Source organism: Pongo pygmaeus, chromosome 1 (genome assembly GCF_028885625.2).
Source record: "Pongo pygmaeus isolate AG05252 chromosome 1, NHGRI_mPonPyg2-v2.0_pri, whole genome shotgun sequence".
Classification (NCBI taxonomy): Eukaryota; Metazoa; Chordata; class Mammalia; order Primates; family Hominidae; genus Pongo; species Pongo pygmaeus.
Window position 1 is genome coordinate 100,504,923 of NC_072373.2, and position 19,648 is coordinate 100,524,570.

The 19,648-nt window shown below is 44.0% G+C and overlaps 1 protein-coding gene across 7 annotated transcripts in view; it reads left to right on the plus strand.

The window, feature by feature from the left end:
- The window catches only part of OTUD7B (OTU deubiquitinase 7B), a 129,873-nt gene extending 110,610 nt beyond the window's left edge, over positions 1–19,263 (plus strand). For all 7 annotated transcript variants that reach the window (XM_063663835.1, XM_054455781.2, XM_054455783.2 and 4 more), the window contains 5 exons: positions 9,383–9,510; positions 9,822–9,971; positions 10,522–10,636; positions 12,257–12,341; positions 14,526–19,263. In XM_063663835.1, the coding sequence (XP_063519905.1) occupies positions 9,383–9,510; positions 9,822–9,971; positions 10,522–10,636; positions 12,257–12,341; positions 14,526–15,734 (1,687 nt within the window). In that variant the 3' untranslated portion in view covers positions 15,735–19,263. The remainder of the gene's footprint in view (positions 1–9,382; positions 9,511–9,821; positions 9,972–10,521; positions 10,637–12,256; positions 12,342–14,525) is intronic.
- The last annotated feature ends 385 nt before the right edge of the window (positions 19,264–19,648 follow it).

Here is a 19,648-nt window from a genome sequence, read left to right on the forward strand (position 1 = left end):
CCCAGTGTCTAGAGAGCTCTGTGCTAAGAGGATATTAGAAGGAAAGAGAGGAGCTATGCTAAGGGCACAAAAGTGTGTAACAACATGATATGTTTAGGAACTACAGGTCGTTCGGTATTGAACTGGAATATAAAGTAGCCCATCTAGACTTTGGAAACTTCGGGACAAATGACCCAGTATCTTCAGTAAGTAAACTGCAAGGAAAATAAAAAGGGACAAGGAACTCGTAGGTTTAAATGGACTAAAAAGACATATCAGGCCGGGTGTGGTGTCTCACACCTGTAATCTCAGCACTTTGAAAGGCTGAGGCAGGAGGATCGTGTGAGCCCAGGAGTTTGAAACCAGCCTGGGTAACATAATGAGACCCTTTTTCTTTTTCTTTTTCTTTTTCTTTTTTTTTTTTGAGACAGAGTCTTACTTTGTTGCCCCGGCTGGAGTGCAGTGGTGCCTCCAGTGTTCAGGTGATTCTCTGTTTCAGCCTCCCAAGTAGCTGGGACTACAGGTGCATGCCACCACGCCCAGCTAATTTTTGTATTTTTATTAGAGATGGGGTTTCACCATTTTGGCCAGGGTGATCTCAAACTCCTGGCCTCAAGTGATCCACTCACCTTGGCCTCCCAAAGTGCTGGGATTACAAGCGTGAGCCACCATGCCTGGCCAGTGAGACCACATCTTAAAAAAAAAAAAAAAATTAGCCAGGCATGGTGGTGTATGCCTATAGTCCCAGCTACTTTGGAGGCTGAGGTGGGAGGATTGCCTGAGGCTGGGGAGGTCGAGGCTGCAGTGAGTTGTGACAGCACCCCTGCACTCCAGCCGGGGCGACAGAGACCTCTGTCTCTAAAAGAAAAAAAAAAGACATCAACCAGTTGGGATGTGTGGACATCATAAGACAATTAAGGAAATGTGAACAATGTCTCTGTGTTTGATTACTGTTAAAATTATAAAATGTGATATTAATGGTATAGTGGTTGTTTAAAAAGGTAGTCCTGGCCAGGCGCAGTGGCTCACGCCTGTAATCCCAGCACTTTGGGAGGCCAAGGTGGGCGGGAATTCGAGACCAGCCTGGCCAATGTGGTGAAACCCTGTCTCTACTAAAAATACAAAAAATTAGCTGGGTGTGGTGCTGGGTGGCTGTAATCCCAGCTACTGTAGAGGCTGAGGCAGGAGAATTGCTTGAACCCAGAAAGCAGAGGTTGCAGTTAGCCAAGATCACGCCACTGCACTCCAGCCCTGGTGACAGAGTGAGACTCCATTTCAAAAAAAAAAAAAAAAAAAAAAAAGGTGGTCCTTTATGAGATAGAAACTAAAATAAAATAAAAATGGATGAAATTATATAATGTCCAGGATTTGCTTCAAAATTATCTGGTGGTAGCCCCGTGGTGGGGGAGGTAGGTAAATAGATCTAAGATGTAGTGAAACAAGGTTGACCATGTGTTGAAGATGGCCAAATAGGAACAGCTCCAGTCTACAGCTCCCAGCGTGAGTGACGCAGAAGAGGGATGATTTCTGCATTTCCAACTGAGGTACTGGGTTCATCTCACTGGGGCTTGTTGGACAGTGTGTGCAGCCCACGGAGCGTGAGCCGAAGCAGGGCGGGGCATTGCCTCACCTGGAAAGCACAAGGGGTTGGGGAATTCCCTTTCCTAGCCAAGGGAAGCCGGGACAGACGGTACCTGGAAAATCGGGACATTCCCACCCTAATACTGCGCTTTTCCAACGGTCTTAGCAAATGGCACACTGGGAGATTATATCCTGTGCCTGGCTCGGAGGGTCCCACGCCTGCGGAGCCTTGCTCACTGCTAGCACAGCAGTCTGAGATAGAACTGCAAGGAGGCAGTGAGGCTGGGAGAGGGGCGTCCGCCATCGCTGAGGCTTGAGTAGGTAAACAAAGCGGCCGGGAAGCTCGAACTGGGTGGAGCCCACTGCAGCTCAAGGAGGCCTGCCTGCCTCTGTAGATTCCACCTCTGGGGCCAGGGCATAGCTGAACAAAAGGCAGCAGGAACTTCTGCAGACTTAAACGTCCCTGTCTGACAGCTTTGAAGAGAGTAGAGGTTCTCCCAGCACGGAGTTTGAGATCTGAGAATGGACAGACTGCCTCCTCAAGTGGGTCCCTGACCCCTGAGTAGCCTAACTGGGAGACACCTCCCAGTAGGGGCCGACTGACACCTCATACGGCCGGTTGCCCCTCTGAGATGAAGCTTCCAGAGAAAGGATCAGGCAGCAACATTTGCCGTTCTGCAATATTTGCTGTTCTGCAGCCTCCGCTGGTGATACCGAGGCAAACAGGGTCTGGAGTGGACCTCCAGCAAACTCCAACAGACCTGCAGCAGAGGGTCCTGACTGTTAGAAGGAAAACTAACAAACAGAAAGAACATCCACACCAATACCCCATCTGTATGTCACCATCATCAAAGACCAAAGGTAGATAAAACCACAAAGATGGGGAGAAACCAGAGCAGAAAAGCTGAAAATTCTAAAAATCAGAGTGCCTCTTCTTCTCCAGAGGAACACAGCTCCTTACCAGCAACAGAACAAAGCTGGATGGAGAATGACTTTGACCAGTTGAGAGAAGAAGGCTTCAGACCATCGGTAATAACAAACTCTGAGCTAAAGGAGGATGTTCGAACCCATTGCAAAGAAGCTAAAAACCTTGAAAAAAGATTAGACGAATGGCTAACTAGAATAAACAGCATAGAGAAGACCTTGAACGACCTGATGGAGCTGAAAACCATGGCCCAAGAACTATGTGACACATGCCCAGGCTCCAGTAGCCGATTCAATTAAGTGGAAGAAAGGGTATCAGTGATTGAAGATCAAATGAATGAAATGAAGCGAGAAGAGAAGTTCAGAGAAAAAAGAGTAAAAAGAAACGAACAAAGCCTCCAAGAAATATGGGACTATGTGAAAAGACCAAATCTGTGTCTGATTGGTGTACCTGAAGGTGACGGGGAGAATGGAACCAAGTTGGAAAACACTCTTCAGGATATTATCCAGGAGAACTTCCCCAACCTAGCAAGGCAGGCCAACATTCAAATTCAGGAAATACAGAGAACACCACAAAGATACTCCTTGAGAAGAGCAACTCTGAGATACATAATTGTCAGATTCACCAAAGTTGAAATGAAGGAAAAAATGCTGAGGGCAGCCAGAGAGAAAGGTCGGGTTACCCACAAAGGGAAGCCCATCAGACTAACAGCGGATCTCTCGGCAGAAACTCTGCAAGCCAGAAGAGAGTGGGGGCCAATATTCAACATTCTTAAATAAAAGAATTTTCAACCCAGAATTTCATATCCAGCCAAACACGCTTCATAAGTGAAGGAGAAATAAAATCCTTTACAGACAAGCAAATGCTGAGAGATTTTGTCACCACCAGGCCTGCCTTACAAGAGCTCCTGAAGGAAGCACTAAACATGGAAAGGAACAACTGGTACCAGCCACTGCAAAAACACGCCAAATTGTAAAGACCATCAATGCTAGGAAGAAACTGCATCAACTAACGAGCAAAATAACCAGCTAACATCATAATGATAGGATCAAATTCACACATAACAGTATTAATCTTAAATGTAAATGGGCTAAATGCTCCAATTAAAAAGACACAGACTGGCAAATTGGATAAAAGAGTCAAGACCCATCAGTGTGTGATATTCAGGAGACCCATCTCAGGTGCAGAGACACACATAGGCTCAAAATAAAGGAATGGAGGAAGATCTACCAAGCAAATGGAAAACAAAAAAAAGCGGGTTGCAATCCTAGTCTCTGATAAAACAGACTTTAAACCAACAAGGATCAAAAGAGACAAAGAAGGCCATTACATAATGGTAAAGGGGATCAATTCAACAGGAAGAGCTATCTTAAATATATATGCACCCAATACAGGAGCACCGAGATTCATAAAGCAAGTCCTTAGAGACCTACAAAGAGACTTAGACTCCCACACAATAGTAATGGGAGACTTTAACACCCCACTGTCAACATTAGAGAGATCAACGAGACAAAAAGTTAACAAGGATATCCAGGACTTGAACTCAGCTCTGCACCAAGTGGACCTAATAGACATCTACAGAACTCTTCACCCCAAATCAACAGAATATACATTCTTCTTAGCACCACATCGCACTTATTCCAAAATTGACCACATAGTTGGAAGTAAAGCACTCCTCAGCAAATGTAAAAGAACAGAAATTATAACAAACTGTCTCTCAGACCACAATGCAATCAAATTAGAACTCAGGATTAAGAAACTCACTCAGAACTGCTCAACTACATGGAAACTGAACAACCTGCTCCTGAATGACTACTGGGTACATAATGAAATGAAGGCAGAAATAAAGATCTTCTTTGAAACCAGTGAGAACAAAGACACAACATACCAGAATCTCTGGGACACATTTAAAGCAGTGTGTAGAGGGAAATTTTTAGCACTAAATGCCCACAAGAGAAAGCAGGAAAGATCTAAAATTGATACCCTAACATCACAATTAAAAGAACTAGAGAAGCAAGAGAAACACATTCAAAAGCTAGCAGAAGGCAAGAAATAACTAAGCTCAGAGCAGAACTGAAGGAGATAGAGACACAAAAAACCTTCAAAAAATCAATGAATCCAGGAGCTGGTTTTTTGAAAAGATCAACAAAATTGATAGACCACTGGCAAGACTAATAAAGAAGAAAAGAGAGAAGAATCAAATAGACACAATAAAAAATGATAAAGGGGATATCACCACCGATCCCACAGAAATACAAACTTCCGTCAGAGAATACTATAAACACCTCAATACAATTAAACTAGAAAATGTAGAAGAAATGGATAAATTCCTGGACACATACACCTCCCAAGACTAAACCAGGAAGAAGTTGAACCCCTGAATAGACCAATAACAGTTTCTGAAATTGAGGCAATAATTAATAGCATACCAACCAAAAAAAGTCCAGGACCAGATGGATTCACAGCCGAATTCTACCAGAGGTACAAAGAGGAGCTGGCACCATTCCTTCTGAAACTATTCCAATCAATAGAAACAGAGGGAATCCTCCCTAACTCATTTTATGAGGCCAGCATCATCCTGATACCAAAGCCTGGCAGAGACACAACACAAAAAAGAGAATTTTAGACCAATATCCCTGATGAACATTGATGCAAAAATCCTCAATAAAATACTGGCAAACCGAATCCAGCAGCACATCAAAAAGCTTATCTACCAAGATCAAGTTGGCTTCATCCCTGGGAGGCAAGGCTGGTTCAACATATGCAAATCAATAAACATAATCCATCATATAAACAGAACCAAAGATAAAAACCACGTGATTATCTCAACAGATGCAGAAAAGGCCTTTGACAAAATTCAACAGCCCTTCATGCTAAAAACTCTCAATAAAATAGATATTGATGGGATGTATCTCAAAATAATAAGAGCTATTTATGACAAACCCACAGCCAATATCATACTGAATGGGCAAAAACTGGAAGCATTCCCTTCGAAAACTGGCGCAAGACAGGGATGCCCTTTCTCACCACTCCTATTCAACATAGTGTTAGAAGTTCTGGCCAGGGCAATCAGGCAGGAGAAAGAAATAAAGGGTATTCAATCAGGAAAAGAGAAAGTCAAATTGTCCCTGCTTGCAGATGACATGATTGTGTATTTAGAAAACCCCATTGTCTTAGCCCAAAATCTCCTTAAGCTGATAAACAACTTCAGCAAAGTCTCTGGATACAAAATCAATGTGCAAAAATCACAAGCATTCCTATACACCAATAATAGACAATCAGAGAGCCAAATCAAGAGTGAACTCCCATTCACAATTGCTTCAAAGAGAATAAAATACCTAGAAATCCAACTTACAAGGGATGTGAAGGACCTCTTCAAGGAGAACTACAAACCACTGCTCAACGAAATAAAAGAGGACACAAACAAATGGAAGAACATTTCATACTCATGGATAAGAAGAATCAATATCGTGAAAATGGCCATACTGCCCAAGGTAATTTATAGATTCAGTGCCATCCCCATCAAGCTACCAATGACTTTCTTCACAGAATTGGAAAAAACTACTTTAAAGTCCATATGGAACCAAAAAAGAGCCTGCATTGCCAAGACAATCCTAAGCCAAAAGAACAAAGCTGGAGGCATCACGCTACCTGACTTCAAACTATACTACAAGCCTACAGTAACCAAAATAGCATGGTGCTGGTACCAAAACAGAGGTATAGACCAATGGAACAGAACAGAGCCTTCAGAAATAATACCACACATCTACAACAATCTGATCTTTGACAAACCTGACAAAAACAAGAAATGGGGAAAGGATTCCCTATTTTATAAATGGTGCTGGGAAAACTGGCTAGCCATAGGTAGAAAGCTGAAACTGGATCTGTTCCTTACACCTTATAAAAAAGTTAATTCAAGATGGATTAAAGACTTAAATGTTAGACCTAAAACCATAAAAACCCTAGAAGAAAACCTAGGCAGTACCATTCAGGACATAGGCATGGGCAAGGACTTCATGACTAAAACACCAAAAGCAACGGCAACAAAAGCCAAAATAGACAAATGGGGTCTAATTAAACTAAAGAGCTTCTGCACAGCAAAAGAAACCACCATCAGACTTAACAGGCAACCTACAGAATGGGAGAAAAGTTTTGCAATCTACCCATCTGACAAAGGGCTAATATCCAGAATCTACAAAGAACTTAAACAAATTTACAAGAAAAAATCAACTCCATCAAAAAGTGGGCGAAGGATATGAACAGACACTTCCCAAAAGAAGACATTTATGCAGCCAACAGACACATGAAAAAATGCTCATCATCACTGGCCATCAGAGAAATAAATGCAAATCAAAATCACAATGAGATACCATCTCACACCAGTTAGAATGGTGATCATTAAAAAAGTCAGGAAACAGGTGCTGGAGAGGATGTGGAGAAATAGGAACACTTTTACACTGTTGGTGGGACTGTAAACTAGTTCAATCATTGTGGAAGACAGTGTGGCAATTCCTCAAGGATCTAGAACTAGAAATACCATTTGACGCAGCCATCCCATTACTGGGTGTATACCCAAAGGATTATAAATCATGCTGCTATAAAGACACATGCACATGTATGTGTACTGTGGCACTATTCACAATAGCAAAGACCTGGAACCAACCCAAATGTCCAACAATGATAGACTGGATTAAGAAAATGTGGCACATATACGCCATGGAATACTATGCAGCCATAAAAAAGCATGAGTTCATGTCCTTCATAGGGACATGGATGAAGCTGGAAACCATCATTCTGAGCAAACTATCGCAAGGACAGAAAACCAAACACCACATGTTCTCACTCATAGATGGGAATTGAACAATGAGAACACTTGGACACAGGGTGGGGAACATCACACACTGAGGCCTGTTGTGGAGTTGGGGGAGGCGGGAGGGATAGCATTAGGAGATATATCTAATGTAAATGACAAGTTAATGGGTGCAGCACACCAACATGGAATATGTATACTTATGTAACAAACCTGCACATTGTGCACATGTACCCTAGAACTTAAAGTATAATAAAAAAAAAAAATTGTGCAGGAGCAGCAAGCAGTTCCTATGCTACCCTAGATCTGAGGAGTAGCTTTGGGTGCATTCCTGAAAGTGCAGCCTAGAATCTGTTTATTGATCCATTTAGTACGGACACAAGCCTGTAATATGCTGTAATAAACTTTCTGTTTAAAAAAAAAAAAAGGTTGACCATGTGTTTATAATTGTTAAAGCTGGGTGATGGATACATGAGTGTTTAGTATATTATCATTTCTGGTATTGAATATGTTTAAAATTTTGAAGTTTTCCATAATGGTTAAAAATTATAACCTATCCAGATTTTATTGTACATAAGAATAATCTGGGAGAGTTATTTAAAAAGCTGATTTCTGGACCTCCACCCCAGAAAAGTCCAGTTGAGTTGGACAGAGGTAAGGCCCAGAAATCCTTGTTTGTAATCAGCATCCAATATTAAATAAAATTGCTTTAGGGGGTGGAAGCCATTGAATATTGAGTATGTGAATGACAGGAGCAAATTTGTCCCTCCATATTTGAACATGCTGACTCCAGTGGATAATGAAGTGGAAAGGAGTGGGATAAGATGCAGTTGTAGTAATCCAGGAAAGGGCCATGGTTGAACAGTGTGGTAGACTAAAGATAAGCCAGGGGAGACAGATAAAAGAAACACACAGGAAGGCCAGGCGTGGTGGCTCATGCCTGTAATCCCAGCACTTTGGGAGGCTGAGACGGGCGGATCACGAGGTCAGGAGATTGAGACCATCCTGGCCAACACAGTGAAACCCCGTCTCTACTAAAAATTTAAAAAATTGCCGGGCACAGTGGCTCACGCCTGTAATCCCAGCACTTTGGGAGGCCGAGGTGGGCGGATCACGAGGTCAGGAGATCGAGACCATGGTGAAACCCTGTCTCTACTAAAAATACAAAAATATTAGCCAGGTGTGGTGGTGGGCACCTGTAGTCCCAGCTACTTGGGAGGCTGAGGCAGGAGAATTGCCTGAACCCAGGAGGTGGAGCTTGCAGTGAGCCCAGATCGTGCCACTGCACTCCAGCCTGGGTGAAAGAGCAAGACTCCATCTCAAAAAAAAACAAAAAACAAAAAACAAAAAATTAGCCGGGCGAGGTGGTGGGTGCCTGTAGTCCCAGCTACTCGGGAGGCTGAGGCAGGAGAATGGGGTGAACTCGGGAGGCAGAGCTTGCAGTGAGCCGAGATTGCGCCACTGCACTCCAGCCTGGGGGACAGAGCGAGACTCTGTCTCAAAAAAAAAAAAAAAAGAAAAAAAAGAAACACACGGGAGATGGAATTGGTCAAATCACGTGATTACTGGAAGGTGAGAGATAAAAGCACAATAAATATTTCACAAATTTCTTATTATGCTACTTAATAGATGGTGAGGCTGTTCTTTAAGTGAGGGAACATAGGAAAGGAATTGTGTATGGCTGTTTTGGTAAGACATGAGTGTGATGTGTGGGTGGTTGTAGTATATAAAATAAGTAGGATGAAGCTATGCAGTTGTGTATTGAGCTACTGGATGAAGAGAATGGAGAGAGACTATTGAACAGGAAGAATATTAAGAGATAGGGATTACCTCCAAATTCCTAACACTGCTTTAACCCTAGAGCCTTCAAATCTCTTTTCTTGGATTTCCCCATCTGTGAAACGGAAGTAGAAACAGCCATGGTAGCATAAAATAATCAGCTATATCAGTGGCAGCCTTAAGATTGGAAAACCAGGAAAGGACATTCTTCTTTTCCCTTTCTGCAGAACTGGTCTTCAGGGTCTCCTGTTTCTACTCTCTCATTTTTACTGCACCCTTTCCACTCTCTCCCCTCCCCGCCGTTCCAGGGTGGAGAGTTCTGAGGAGCCTGTATATGAGAGCCTTGAAGAGTTTCACGTCTTTGTCCTTGCTCATGTGCTTAGGAGGCCCATAGTCGTCGTGGCAGACACCATGCTGAGGGACTCCGGAGGGGAAGGTGAGTCAGCCAGTCAGCCCTCACTCCATCCTGAGCACCCCCTTTTGCAAAGCCTTAGGCTAAGCATTGGAAGGAAGGCAGGAAAGGGGATATATAGACCCTTGGAGAAAAAGCAAGTTATCACTTAGAATAGTGCAAAATTCTCAAGAGATTCTGAGTAAAGCAGTTGGGATTAGTTGACAGGGCTTCTTAGGAAAGAATTATTAAACATGTTGGAATGAAAACAGGGACTCAGTTGGCAGAGTGGGATGTAGGGATTGTCCACTAGGCAGAAACACAGCTTTCATAATAATCTTCATGGCTTCCTGCAGCATTTGCCCCTATTCCCTTTGGAGGAATCTATCTGCCTTTGGAGGTCCCAGCCAGCCAGTGTCACCGCTCCCCTCTGGTGCTTGCCTATGATCAGGCCCACTTTTCTGCACTCGTGTCCATGGAGCAGAAGGAGAATACCAAGGAACAAGGTGCTGAATGACATGTCTTTTGGTCTGCCTTATTTTCACTTGAAAAAATTGAATGAGATCTAATGTAGGAAGAAAGAATTAAGTGACATGGAAGCCTAGACAGCACATGTTGATACTGTTTTATTAAGCTATAAGTTACGCCAGAGTTTTCAAATTAAAAAAAAAAAAGAGTTTGGGAAAAAAGCAAGACCTATATACCCTCTTCTGGAGTAAAGGCTTATGATTAAGGTGGTAAGAGCTTCTAAATGATGCTTTTCTAATTTGTCTTAAATTATGACTGAATTCTCTGAATATGCATTAACTGGAAAGAACATCACGAGAGTTAGTTGACTGACTGGTGGGGACTCAGGGAGATTTGTGGCCTAAAACATATGCTGCGTGATAGCGGGAAAACTAGCCAATTAGTTTTAATACCAGGGGTAATTGACATGTAAGAATTGAGAAGTGACTACAATTAAAGACCTTAGTATGATTTTAGTGAAATAAGTCTGTGTTCAGTTACCTTTCTCTCTTAAGGAGATTCCTTGATGATATGTTTCTTCCTCCCTAGCTGTGATCCCACTTACAGATTCAGAGTATAAGCTGCTGCCCTTGCACTTTGCTGTGGACCCTGGAAAAGGCTGGGAGTGGGGCAAAGATGACAGTGACAATGTCCGATTGGCCAGGTAAGCCAGGCCTAGTCTTTTCATCTACTTTGTGCTGGGATTTCTTCTACATGCAGCATCCATCTCCCAGGGATTTTTCCTCAGCTCAGGCAAGACAGTCACAAGTTAAGGCGAGTTTTGGGAAGATGGGGAGGTAGAGGAGAGGTTGGGCACCAGGACTCTTTCATGGTGCAGCTGCTTTTTCTCCCTCTGAAAGAGATGGGAATCCTAGCATCTCAACTTGTTCTTTTCTTACAGTAGGAAAAGTGTTCATACACTGATTTATCCCTAAAACAGTGATCAGAAAATCAGGATAATCAGGCCAGGCATGGTGGCTTATGCCTGTAATCCCAGCACTTTGGGAGGCTGAGGTGGGTGGATCACGAGGTCAGGAGTTTGAGACAAGCCTGGCCAATATGGTGAAACCTCGTCTCTACTAAAAATACAAAAATTAGCCGGGTGTGGTGGTGCGTGCCTGTAATCCCAACTACTAGGGAGGCTGAGGCAGGAGAATCGCTTGAACCCAGGAGGCAGGGGTTGCAGTGAGCTGACATCGTGCCACTGCATTACAGCCTAGGCAACAGAGTGAGACTCTTGTCTCAAAAAAAGAAAATCAGGATAATCAAATCACATGTCTTAGCCCAAGTGAGAGGAGTTTTAAAGAGTTGATCAAAGCTGGGTGCGGTGGCTTAGGCTTGTAATCCCAGCGTGTTGGGAGAAACCACCATCAGAGTGAACAGGCAACCGAGGCGGGCAGATCACCTGAGGTCGGGAGTTTGAGACCAGCCTGGCCAACCTGGAGAAACCACATCTCTACTAAAAATACAAAATTAGCCAGGCGTGGTGGCACATGTCTATAATCCCAGCTACTTAGGAGGCTGAGGCAGGAGAATCACTTGAATCCAGGAGGCGGAGGTTGCAGTGAGCTGAGATGGTACCATTACACTCCAGTATGGGCAACAAGAGTGAAACTCCATCCAAAAAATAAATAAATAAATAAGTGATCAAAATAGTTTGCTCTGAGTTTTTGCCTTTCTGGAATTTAATAGCTAGAAAAATATGTTCCCTACCCTCTCAGCCCCCACTCTACCTCCCTGTGGCTTGTTAAGCCTGCCTTCTGTCTCCTGCATCAACTTCCTGATGGAGAGTGTATGAATGCAAAAGCTCCTCCCTTAGCACTTACCGAGCGCTTCCCTCTCTGGGCTTCTGCCACTGGGTCCCAGCTAAGAGATTTTGATTTTAAAATCCAGAGTTTATGGCTTTTTAAAAATAACCTCTCACCTATTTATCAAAAGCTCCTTCTAAATAATATTTGCAACAACAACAATGATAATGGCTACTGTCTAGTATTTCCCATTTTCCAGATACTGTGCTGGGCTCTTTCCAAACACTATTTTAATCTTTACAACAACCCTACAGTATAGATATTGTCTGTACCCATTCTCAGCTGCAACTGAGTTTCAGGGAGGTTGAAGTGACTTGCTCAAGGTCATAAAGCTTATTAATTGGTGGAGAAATAGTTCAAACCCAACCCTATTTGAGTCCTAAGCCATGTAGCCCTCTCCCACCCTTTCTCCCAACTATATCAAATTGCTTTGCTTTTAAAAGGTGACAGTAAATTTTTTTTTCTCTTTTTCATAGTGTAATTCTGTCCCTAGAGGTCAAATTGCATCTGCTGCATAGCTACATGAATGTGAAGTGGATCCCACTGTCCTCTGATGCACAGGTGAAGACTTCTCCCACATCTACCCTGGTGTGTCTTCATTTCATTTTCAGTGACAGAACAAGGAGATCTGGGATGGTTTCCTTCTGAATCTATTCTGAGTGGTGGCTTACAATTCAAGGTTAGAAGTAACTAGATGTCAAATAAGTTCCAAAGACACTTTTTCCTGTTTTTATTGTATTTTTTATTTTTATTTTTGAGATGGAGTCTTGTTCTGTCGCCCAGGCTGGAGTGCTGCAATGGCACAATCTTGGTTCATTGCAACCTCCGCCTCCTGGGTTCAAGCGATTCTCCTGCCTCAGCCTCCTGAGTAGCTGGTATTACAGGCCTGTGCCACCACGCCCAGCTAATTTTTGTATTTTTAGTAGAGGACAGGTTTCACCACGTTGGCCAGGCTGGTCTCGAATGCCTGACCTCAGATGATCTGCCCGCCTCGGCCTCGCACAGTGCTGGGATTACAAGTATGAGCCACCGCACCTGGCCTCTCCTGCCTTTTTTTTTTAGAGGAAGTCTTGCTCTGTCACCCAGGCTGAAATGCAGTGTCACAATCTTGGCTCACAGCAACCTCCATTTCCCAGGTTCAAGTGATTCTCCTGCCTCAGCCTCACGAGTAGCTGGGATTACAGACGTGCGCCACCACACCCGGCTGAGTTTTGTATTTTTAGTAGAGATGGGGTTTCACCATGTTGGCCAGGCTGGTCTCGAACTCCTGACCTCAGGTGATCCACCCACCTTGGCCTCCCAAAGTTCTGGGATTACGGGCATGAGCCACCGCGCCCAGCCCTTTCCTGCTTTTTAAAAACCATTAGTCTCCTGTTTTCCACATCTCCTCTCCAGCCAGTCTCTGTTGTCTGATACTAAAACATATATATATTTTTTGAGACAGAATCTTGCTCTTGTCGCCCAGGCTGGAGTGCAATGACACGATCTCAGCTCACTGCAACCTCCGCCTCCTGGGTTCAAGCGATTCTCCTTCCTCAGCCTCCCGAGTAGCTGAGATTACGGGTGCCCGCCACCATGCCCAGCTAATTTTTGTATTTTTAGTAGAGATGGGGTTTCGCCATGTTGGCCAGGCTGGTCTCAAACTCCTGACCTTGTGATCTGCCTGTCTTGGCCTCCGAAAGTGCTAGGATTACAGGCGTGAGCCACCGCGCCTGACCTAAAACATATTATTATTATTATTTTTTTTTTCTTTGAGATGGAGTTTCACTCTTTTTGCCCAGGCTGGAGTGCAATGGTGCGATCTCGGCTCATTGCAACCTCCGCCTCCTGGGTTCAAGCGATTCTCCTCTCAGCCTCCTGAGTAGCTGGGATTACAGACATGCACCACCACGTCTGGCTAATTTTGTATTTTTAGTAGAGTTGGAGTTTCTCCATGTTGGTCAGGCTGGTCTGGAACTCCTGACGTCAGGTGATCCACCCGCCTCGGCCTCCCAAAGTGCTGGGATTACAGGTGTGAGCCACCGTGCCCGGCTTAACATATTCTTTAAGAAAGGTTTTCTGGACTGTTTGTTGAACTTGAGATGATCATTATTTCGTCCGAAGTCTTCTGTAGATAGGCCTCTGTTTTGGGCACTAGGAGACGGAGTAGCTTAAAGAGCTCCTAATTCAGTGGGCTCTGAGTCAGAACAGGAGCACAGGAGTAGGGGCAAATTGATGAACTCCAATGTGGAATGTATAAAAGTTGAGGGGATGCAAAGTGGCTAGACTTGGTTAGTTTTGATTAGTCAAGACTTTCTTGAGATTAGTTTCGGGTAGAATTTGGCATAGAGAAATGTATAATAAAGAACATTCTAGTGTCTGGGCCTCTCACCCAGAAGCCACGTATCATATGGTTGCTCATTGTTCTAAATGAACAGAAAGGCTTTATTCTACTATCTCCTTGTTACAGAAGGGAGTCAGATTGCAGTGGGGGAGAAAGCTGACTTACTGGAACCCAGGAAGGACAGTGCCATCCTGGGTGACCCTTCCCTCATGACAGAAGTCCTTCTCTGGAGCAAGGCAGTCACTAGGCAATCACTCAAAGGATGGAGTTCATAGGTGTCCATCCTTCTTCTACCTGGCTAATTTCTATAGCCATGGCTGCAGGGAGCTCCCTGAGCCAGATGGATGGGCTAGAGGTCCCTGGGGGATTCCCCCACCCAAGGCTGCTGGGATAACTGTCAACAGTGTTCTTGTCTCTTCCAGGCTCCTCTGGCCCAGCCTGAGTCCCCCACCGCCTCAGCTGGAGATGAGCCCCGGTCCACTCCTGAGTCTGGAGACTCAGACAAGGAGTCAGTTGGCAGCAGTTCCACCAGCAACGAAGGTGGCTGGCGGAAGGAGAAGTCAAAGCGAGATCGGGAGAAGGACAAGAAGAGAGCAGATTCTGTGGCTAACAAACTGGGCAGCTTTGGCAAAACCTTGGGCAGCAAGCTCAAGAAGAACATGGGGGGCCTGATGCACAGCAAGGGTTCGAAGCCTGGAGGGGTGGGGACAGGGTCGGGGGGAAGCAGTGGCACTGAGACACTGGAGAAGAAGAAGAAAAACTCACTGAAGAGCTGGAAGGGTGGCAAGGAGGAGGCAGCTGGGGATGGGCCTGTGTCTGAGAAGCCCCCAGCTGAGTCTGTTGGTAACGGAGGGAGCAAGTATAGCCAGGAGGTGATGCAGAGCCTGAGCATTCTGAGGACTGCCATGCAAGGGGAGGGGAAGTTTATTTTTGTTGGAACCCTGAAGATGGGTCACCGTCACCAGTATCAGGAGGAGATGATCCAGCGCTACCTTTCTGATGCTGAGGAGAGATTCCTGGCAGAACAGAAGCAGAAGGAGGCAGAGAGGAAGATCATGAATGGAGGAATAGGGGGTGGCCCTCCTCCAGCCAAAAAGCCAGAGCCAGATGCTAGGGAAGAGCAGCCGACCGGTCCCCCAGCAGAGTCCAGGGCAATGGCATTTTCCACTGGCTACCCTGGGGACTTTACTATCCCTCGGCCTTCTGGGGGTGGAGTCCACTGCCAGGAACCCCGGAGGCAGTTGGCAGGGGGTCCATGTGTCGGGGGTCTACCACCATATGCCACCTTCCCCAGACAGTGCCCTCCTGGGCGACCCTACCCCCACCAGGACAGCATCCCTTCTCTGGAGCCAGGAAGCCACTCTAAGGATGGACTTCACAGGGGTACCTTGTTACCACCCCCCTACCGAGTGGCTGATTCCTACAGCAATGGCTACAGAGAGCCCCCTGAGCCAGATGGATGGGCTGGAGGTCTCCGGGGGCTTCCCCCAACTCAGACCAAATGCAAACAACCGAACTGCAGCTTCTATGGACACCCTGAGACAAACAACTTCTGTTCCTGTTGTTACAGGGAAGAACTGAGGAGGAGGGAGCGGGAACTGGATGGGGAGCTCCTGGTGCACAGGTTCTGAACGGGTGGAACATTGAAGGGCAAGGAGGCTAAACAAAGTTAAGCTCAACTAATTGGCTCATCAAGAACACAGTCCCCATGTTGAGGGGGCAAATGCAGTAATGTTTGTGGGAGCCTGGCTGGAAACTTTTAAATGTGTGCACACAGTGCTGTCAGGCTGGCAAGAGCAGGTCGGGGCTGGATGGCACCTCAGGGGCTGTACTATTCCTCTGCAGAGCTTGACTTGATGAGATTTGAGGTACAAGGGGGAAAGATGGCGATTCTGTCTTATAACCTCCTGGGTCCCATCCAGGGACCTAAGAGAAAGTAGCAGGGGAAGGTTTGGTGTGTGGGGGTGGGAGGTGGGCAGAAGTCTTGGGGAGGAATGGGCAAAGGAGGTTCTCAGTCAATAAAACCAAAGTTCTTTAGGTTGGGAAAAAGCACATGGTGGTGGAGTGAGAAGTGTGGAGGGGAAGTGGGAAATTGGACACATTTGCTATTGATTTGAATTAAGGTAGAAATTAAGGTTGGATAAATTCTTCCCCTTGAAGGATCTGGAAAGACAAGGCAGTAATGTGTCCTCATGGGTGCCTGTTAGGAGGTGGGGGTAGTTTAAATCCGTTTGTTTAGATGGGAAAGGGAGGAACTTAAAAGGGAAATCCTTTTCCTCTTAAGCTTTATTTCCTTCCAAGCAGTCATATGTCATCTGTTACAGTTTGAGAAGAGATTGCTGATTACCCCCATCTTTTCCTCATCTAAGTCTTTAATTGTATTTGTTTAAAGGGAAGAGCATGGTGAAAACAGCCGTCATGTGTGTTGCATTTTCTCCAGGTGAATTGGGGCAGAGCTGATCTATTTTTTAACCACAGCAATAACCATACGTTGGGGTTTGAGCGCACCTTGGGAGGGGTGGGAGGACAGACATTTTAGCCAGAGACTGTTTAAAACAAAACCAAAAACCTAAGTAGAGCATTACAGTCCTCTGTGGCTGCTGTGTTTCTGCAGAAAGCAACTTATTTTATTGACTTTTTTTTTTTTTTAAGGAAAAGAAATAAAAAGACCCCAGCAAGCAAAAACATTTAAAAAATGATTTTTTTTCTCCTACTTAAGTGGTTCTTTCTCCCTTTGCTCTACTTTTGGAGAATGAACTTAACATCCCGGCTTCTTATGTTAAGCCATAGCTGACCTTAATCTGTGGTTAGTTTATTAAAATAATTAAAAATACTTTATAAGAAGAGATATTTTTGATATTAGGACTGATGTTGAAACATATAGGGGCAATTTATAAAAAGGTAGTTAGAGAAATATATTTTAGTGAACTATAACCACAGAGCACAGATGACTCCCAATGAGCTGATCTGTCTTTAGGTTTCTCCCTTTCCCTGACCCTTCCTTGTTCTTTAGGGGCTGGGAGTGGGGATGTGGACACAGTAGGGGGAGCTACTTCTCATTTTGCACAAAGCACAAGTCTGAACAGCCTATGCTCTGGCCAGAGCCATTTCTAAGAGCTTTAAACTGGAAGACCTATCCTGGGCCAATTTTCCTTTTTCTTTATATTTTTTTCCGGGAAAAAAAGTCAACTATGCAATTGTATACACTCCCGGGTGCATGTGAAGAAGGGGAATAAGTGTACTTATGTGTCCAGAGTATTAACTGGGGCTGTTTTTCTGTGTTTGGATTTCTCTTTTGAGGTATGTACTCATAACCCATCCCTTGGAATGTAATCCCCACATTTGATCTAAAGCACTTGCGTGTGCATGCATGCGCGTGCGTGCATATGTGTGTGTGTGTTTTCCTCCTCGGTAGCCAGTCAAGATTGTCCTTGTTGGAAATGCTCACAGTTTAGAAAGGTTATTTTCTCCTCAACAAACTCAAAAGTCACCTATTTTCCAAATCTGATTTAATAATTTCCTATGGCTATTAATTCTTAGGGTTTTCTTTGAAAATAGATTTGTTTTAAGGAAGCAGTGAGATTCCAAAGGAAGGGATGTGTATATGTCTAGGCAGGTCTGGAACCTGGTATGAGATGAGCACTCCCCTAAGGTGCAAAATTTAAGGGTTACTATAAAACTCATTAATCAAGATACTTTAAAAAATGCAGTATTTTAAAAAATTAATGCAAAAAATTTATGTTGAATAAAATAGCGAAATCTTACAGGATCTGACAGGATTGAGATTAGGAGGAGGGAAGTGAGGCTGAATTGAATAAGTATGGGGATGAATCCTTATTTAAATTTTTGATACATTGTCCATCATAGATTTTTTACATTAATTGTGAATTTTTAAAAATGTTGCATTAAAATAGTATTTATCTTGGTTACTGGGTTTTTTGGCACTCCTTAAATTTTGTGCCCAAGGTGAGTGCTTTGCTCACCTCACCCTAGTTACGTCCCTGTTTCTGTGATTTGAACAACACTAGTGGGAACACCACTGTGTGCGCCTCCACCCCCATCACACACCAAACAACAGGTGGCTCAGACACCCTGAATTTGCACAGCTCACCTAGCTTTCCTAATTGAGGCCTTCATATCATAGAATGCTGGCCTGGACCAATAGGAATGAAAACAGACCAGGGGTTTTCCCAGAGAATAAAGCCGGAAAAGTTTTGATTCTCCACTAGACTGCTGTGTTTGGATTTGATCTGTTGTTAGATTCTAGTTAACACTTTTGTTTTTAAAAACTGAGGACAAATGAACAAAAAACCTTGTATCATGTTTGTTTTTATTTATAAGTTAGCCAGTCCCAATTCCTTTTGCCTTATTTTCAAATAAAAAAAGATGGAAATTTTGAGGGGTGGTCTAGGGGTGAATATGGTAAAATGGGGCTTTAGGCCTTATAGCTTTTTATTAAGAAATAAATTATTTTTTTTATTTGGGAGGGTAACTATTTATTGAGGCATTGAAAAACCTCTCCATTCTAAGGATGAGAGACCCTGAGACAATGGATATTTTTTATAGGAGAGAGTGAAGTTTGTTTTGCTTCATTCTTTCAGGGAGGGTCTTAGTGGGATAGGGGGAGGTGAAGGAATAATGCCTGGGAAATTAATATAGATTCAGCTTGGTTTGTGGTATTTTGGGAAGATGAGGGAATAGAAGAGGCAAGCCCATGTCGTTACTGGGTTGGGGAGAAGGAAAGAAGGGGCATATGGCCTGCACTTGAAATGGGCAGAAAAAATCCTTAGTTAAGGAGGGGTGTGTAAGTGAAGGGGGAAGGTAGACCCTTTAACCCCAAGTGAGGGATGATATCATCTCTCAGGCTTAAATTCAAGTGCACTTAGTTCCTTTAATCCAGGGCAACTGGGGTACCTACTGAAGTTTTTAATGGAGAGGGGAGATTTTCAGGGTTCTTGTTTTTTCCTTTTTGATGTTAGACAGTGCTACTCCCTCCCTGCTGTGCTCTCTGCCCCATCTCCAATGGAGTAAGTATTACTGTAGGATAGGCCTCTGCTTCTCCCTTAACCTATGCTGCATTTATTGAAAGTTACAAGATTTAACCAGAAGTTTTTCCTCCATACTGGCTTTTATCAACAAAATAAAAAGATTATATCCAAAGATTTTTTTAAAGATTCAGTCTTTTTAAGGAGTGGGGATGGTGTTAAACTCAGTGCTGTAGAGGGCAGTGGAAGGGAAGTACCTTCCCTCTATTAGCTCAGTTTTTTTTTCCTATCAAGCAAAACTGAGGCCCACAGAGAAACAAGAATTAGCAGTGACTTCGTGTTGTATATCTGCGGGGTAATGCTGAGCCCAAAAGAATGAAGCTGGTTTTGAATGTGTTCTGAGAACCTAGCTTTTGCCATTCTTACTCCTTTTAGCCATGTGTCCAAGGTTCCAGTCACATTTTTTTTTTCTCAATAAGGAGTATTTCAGAGATGATTGTCTCTGAATTACTCAGACACCTCTGGACTCTGAGTCTTCTTTCTTTTTACTTTTTCTTTTT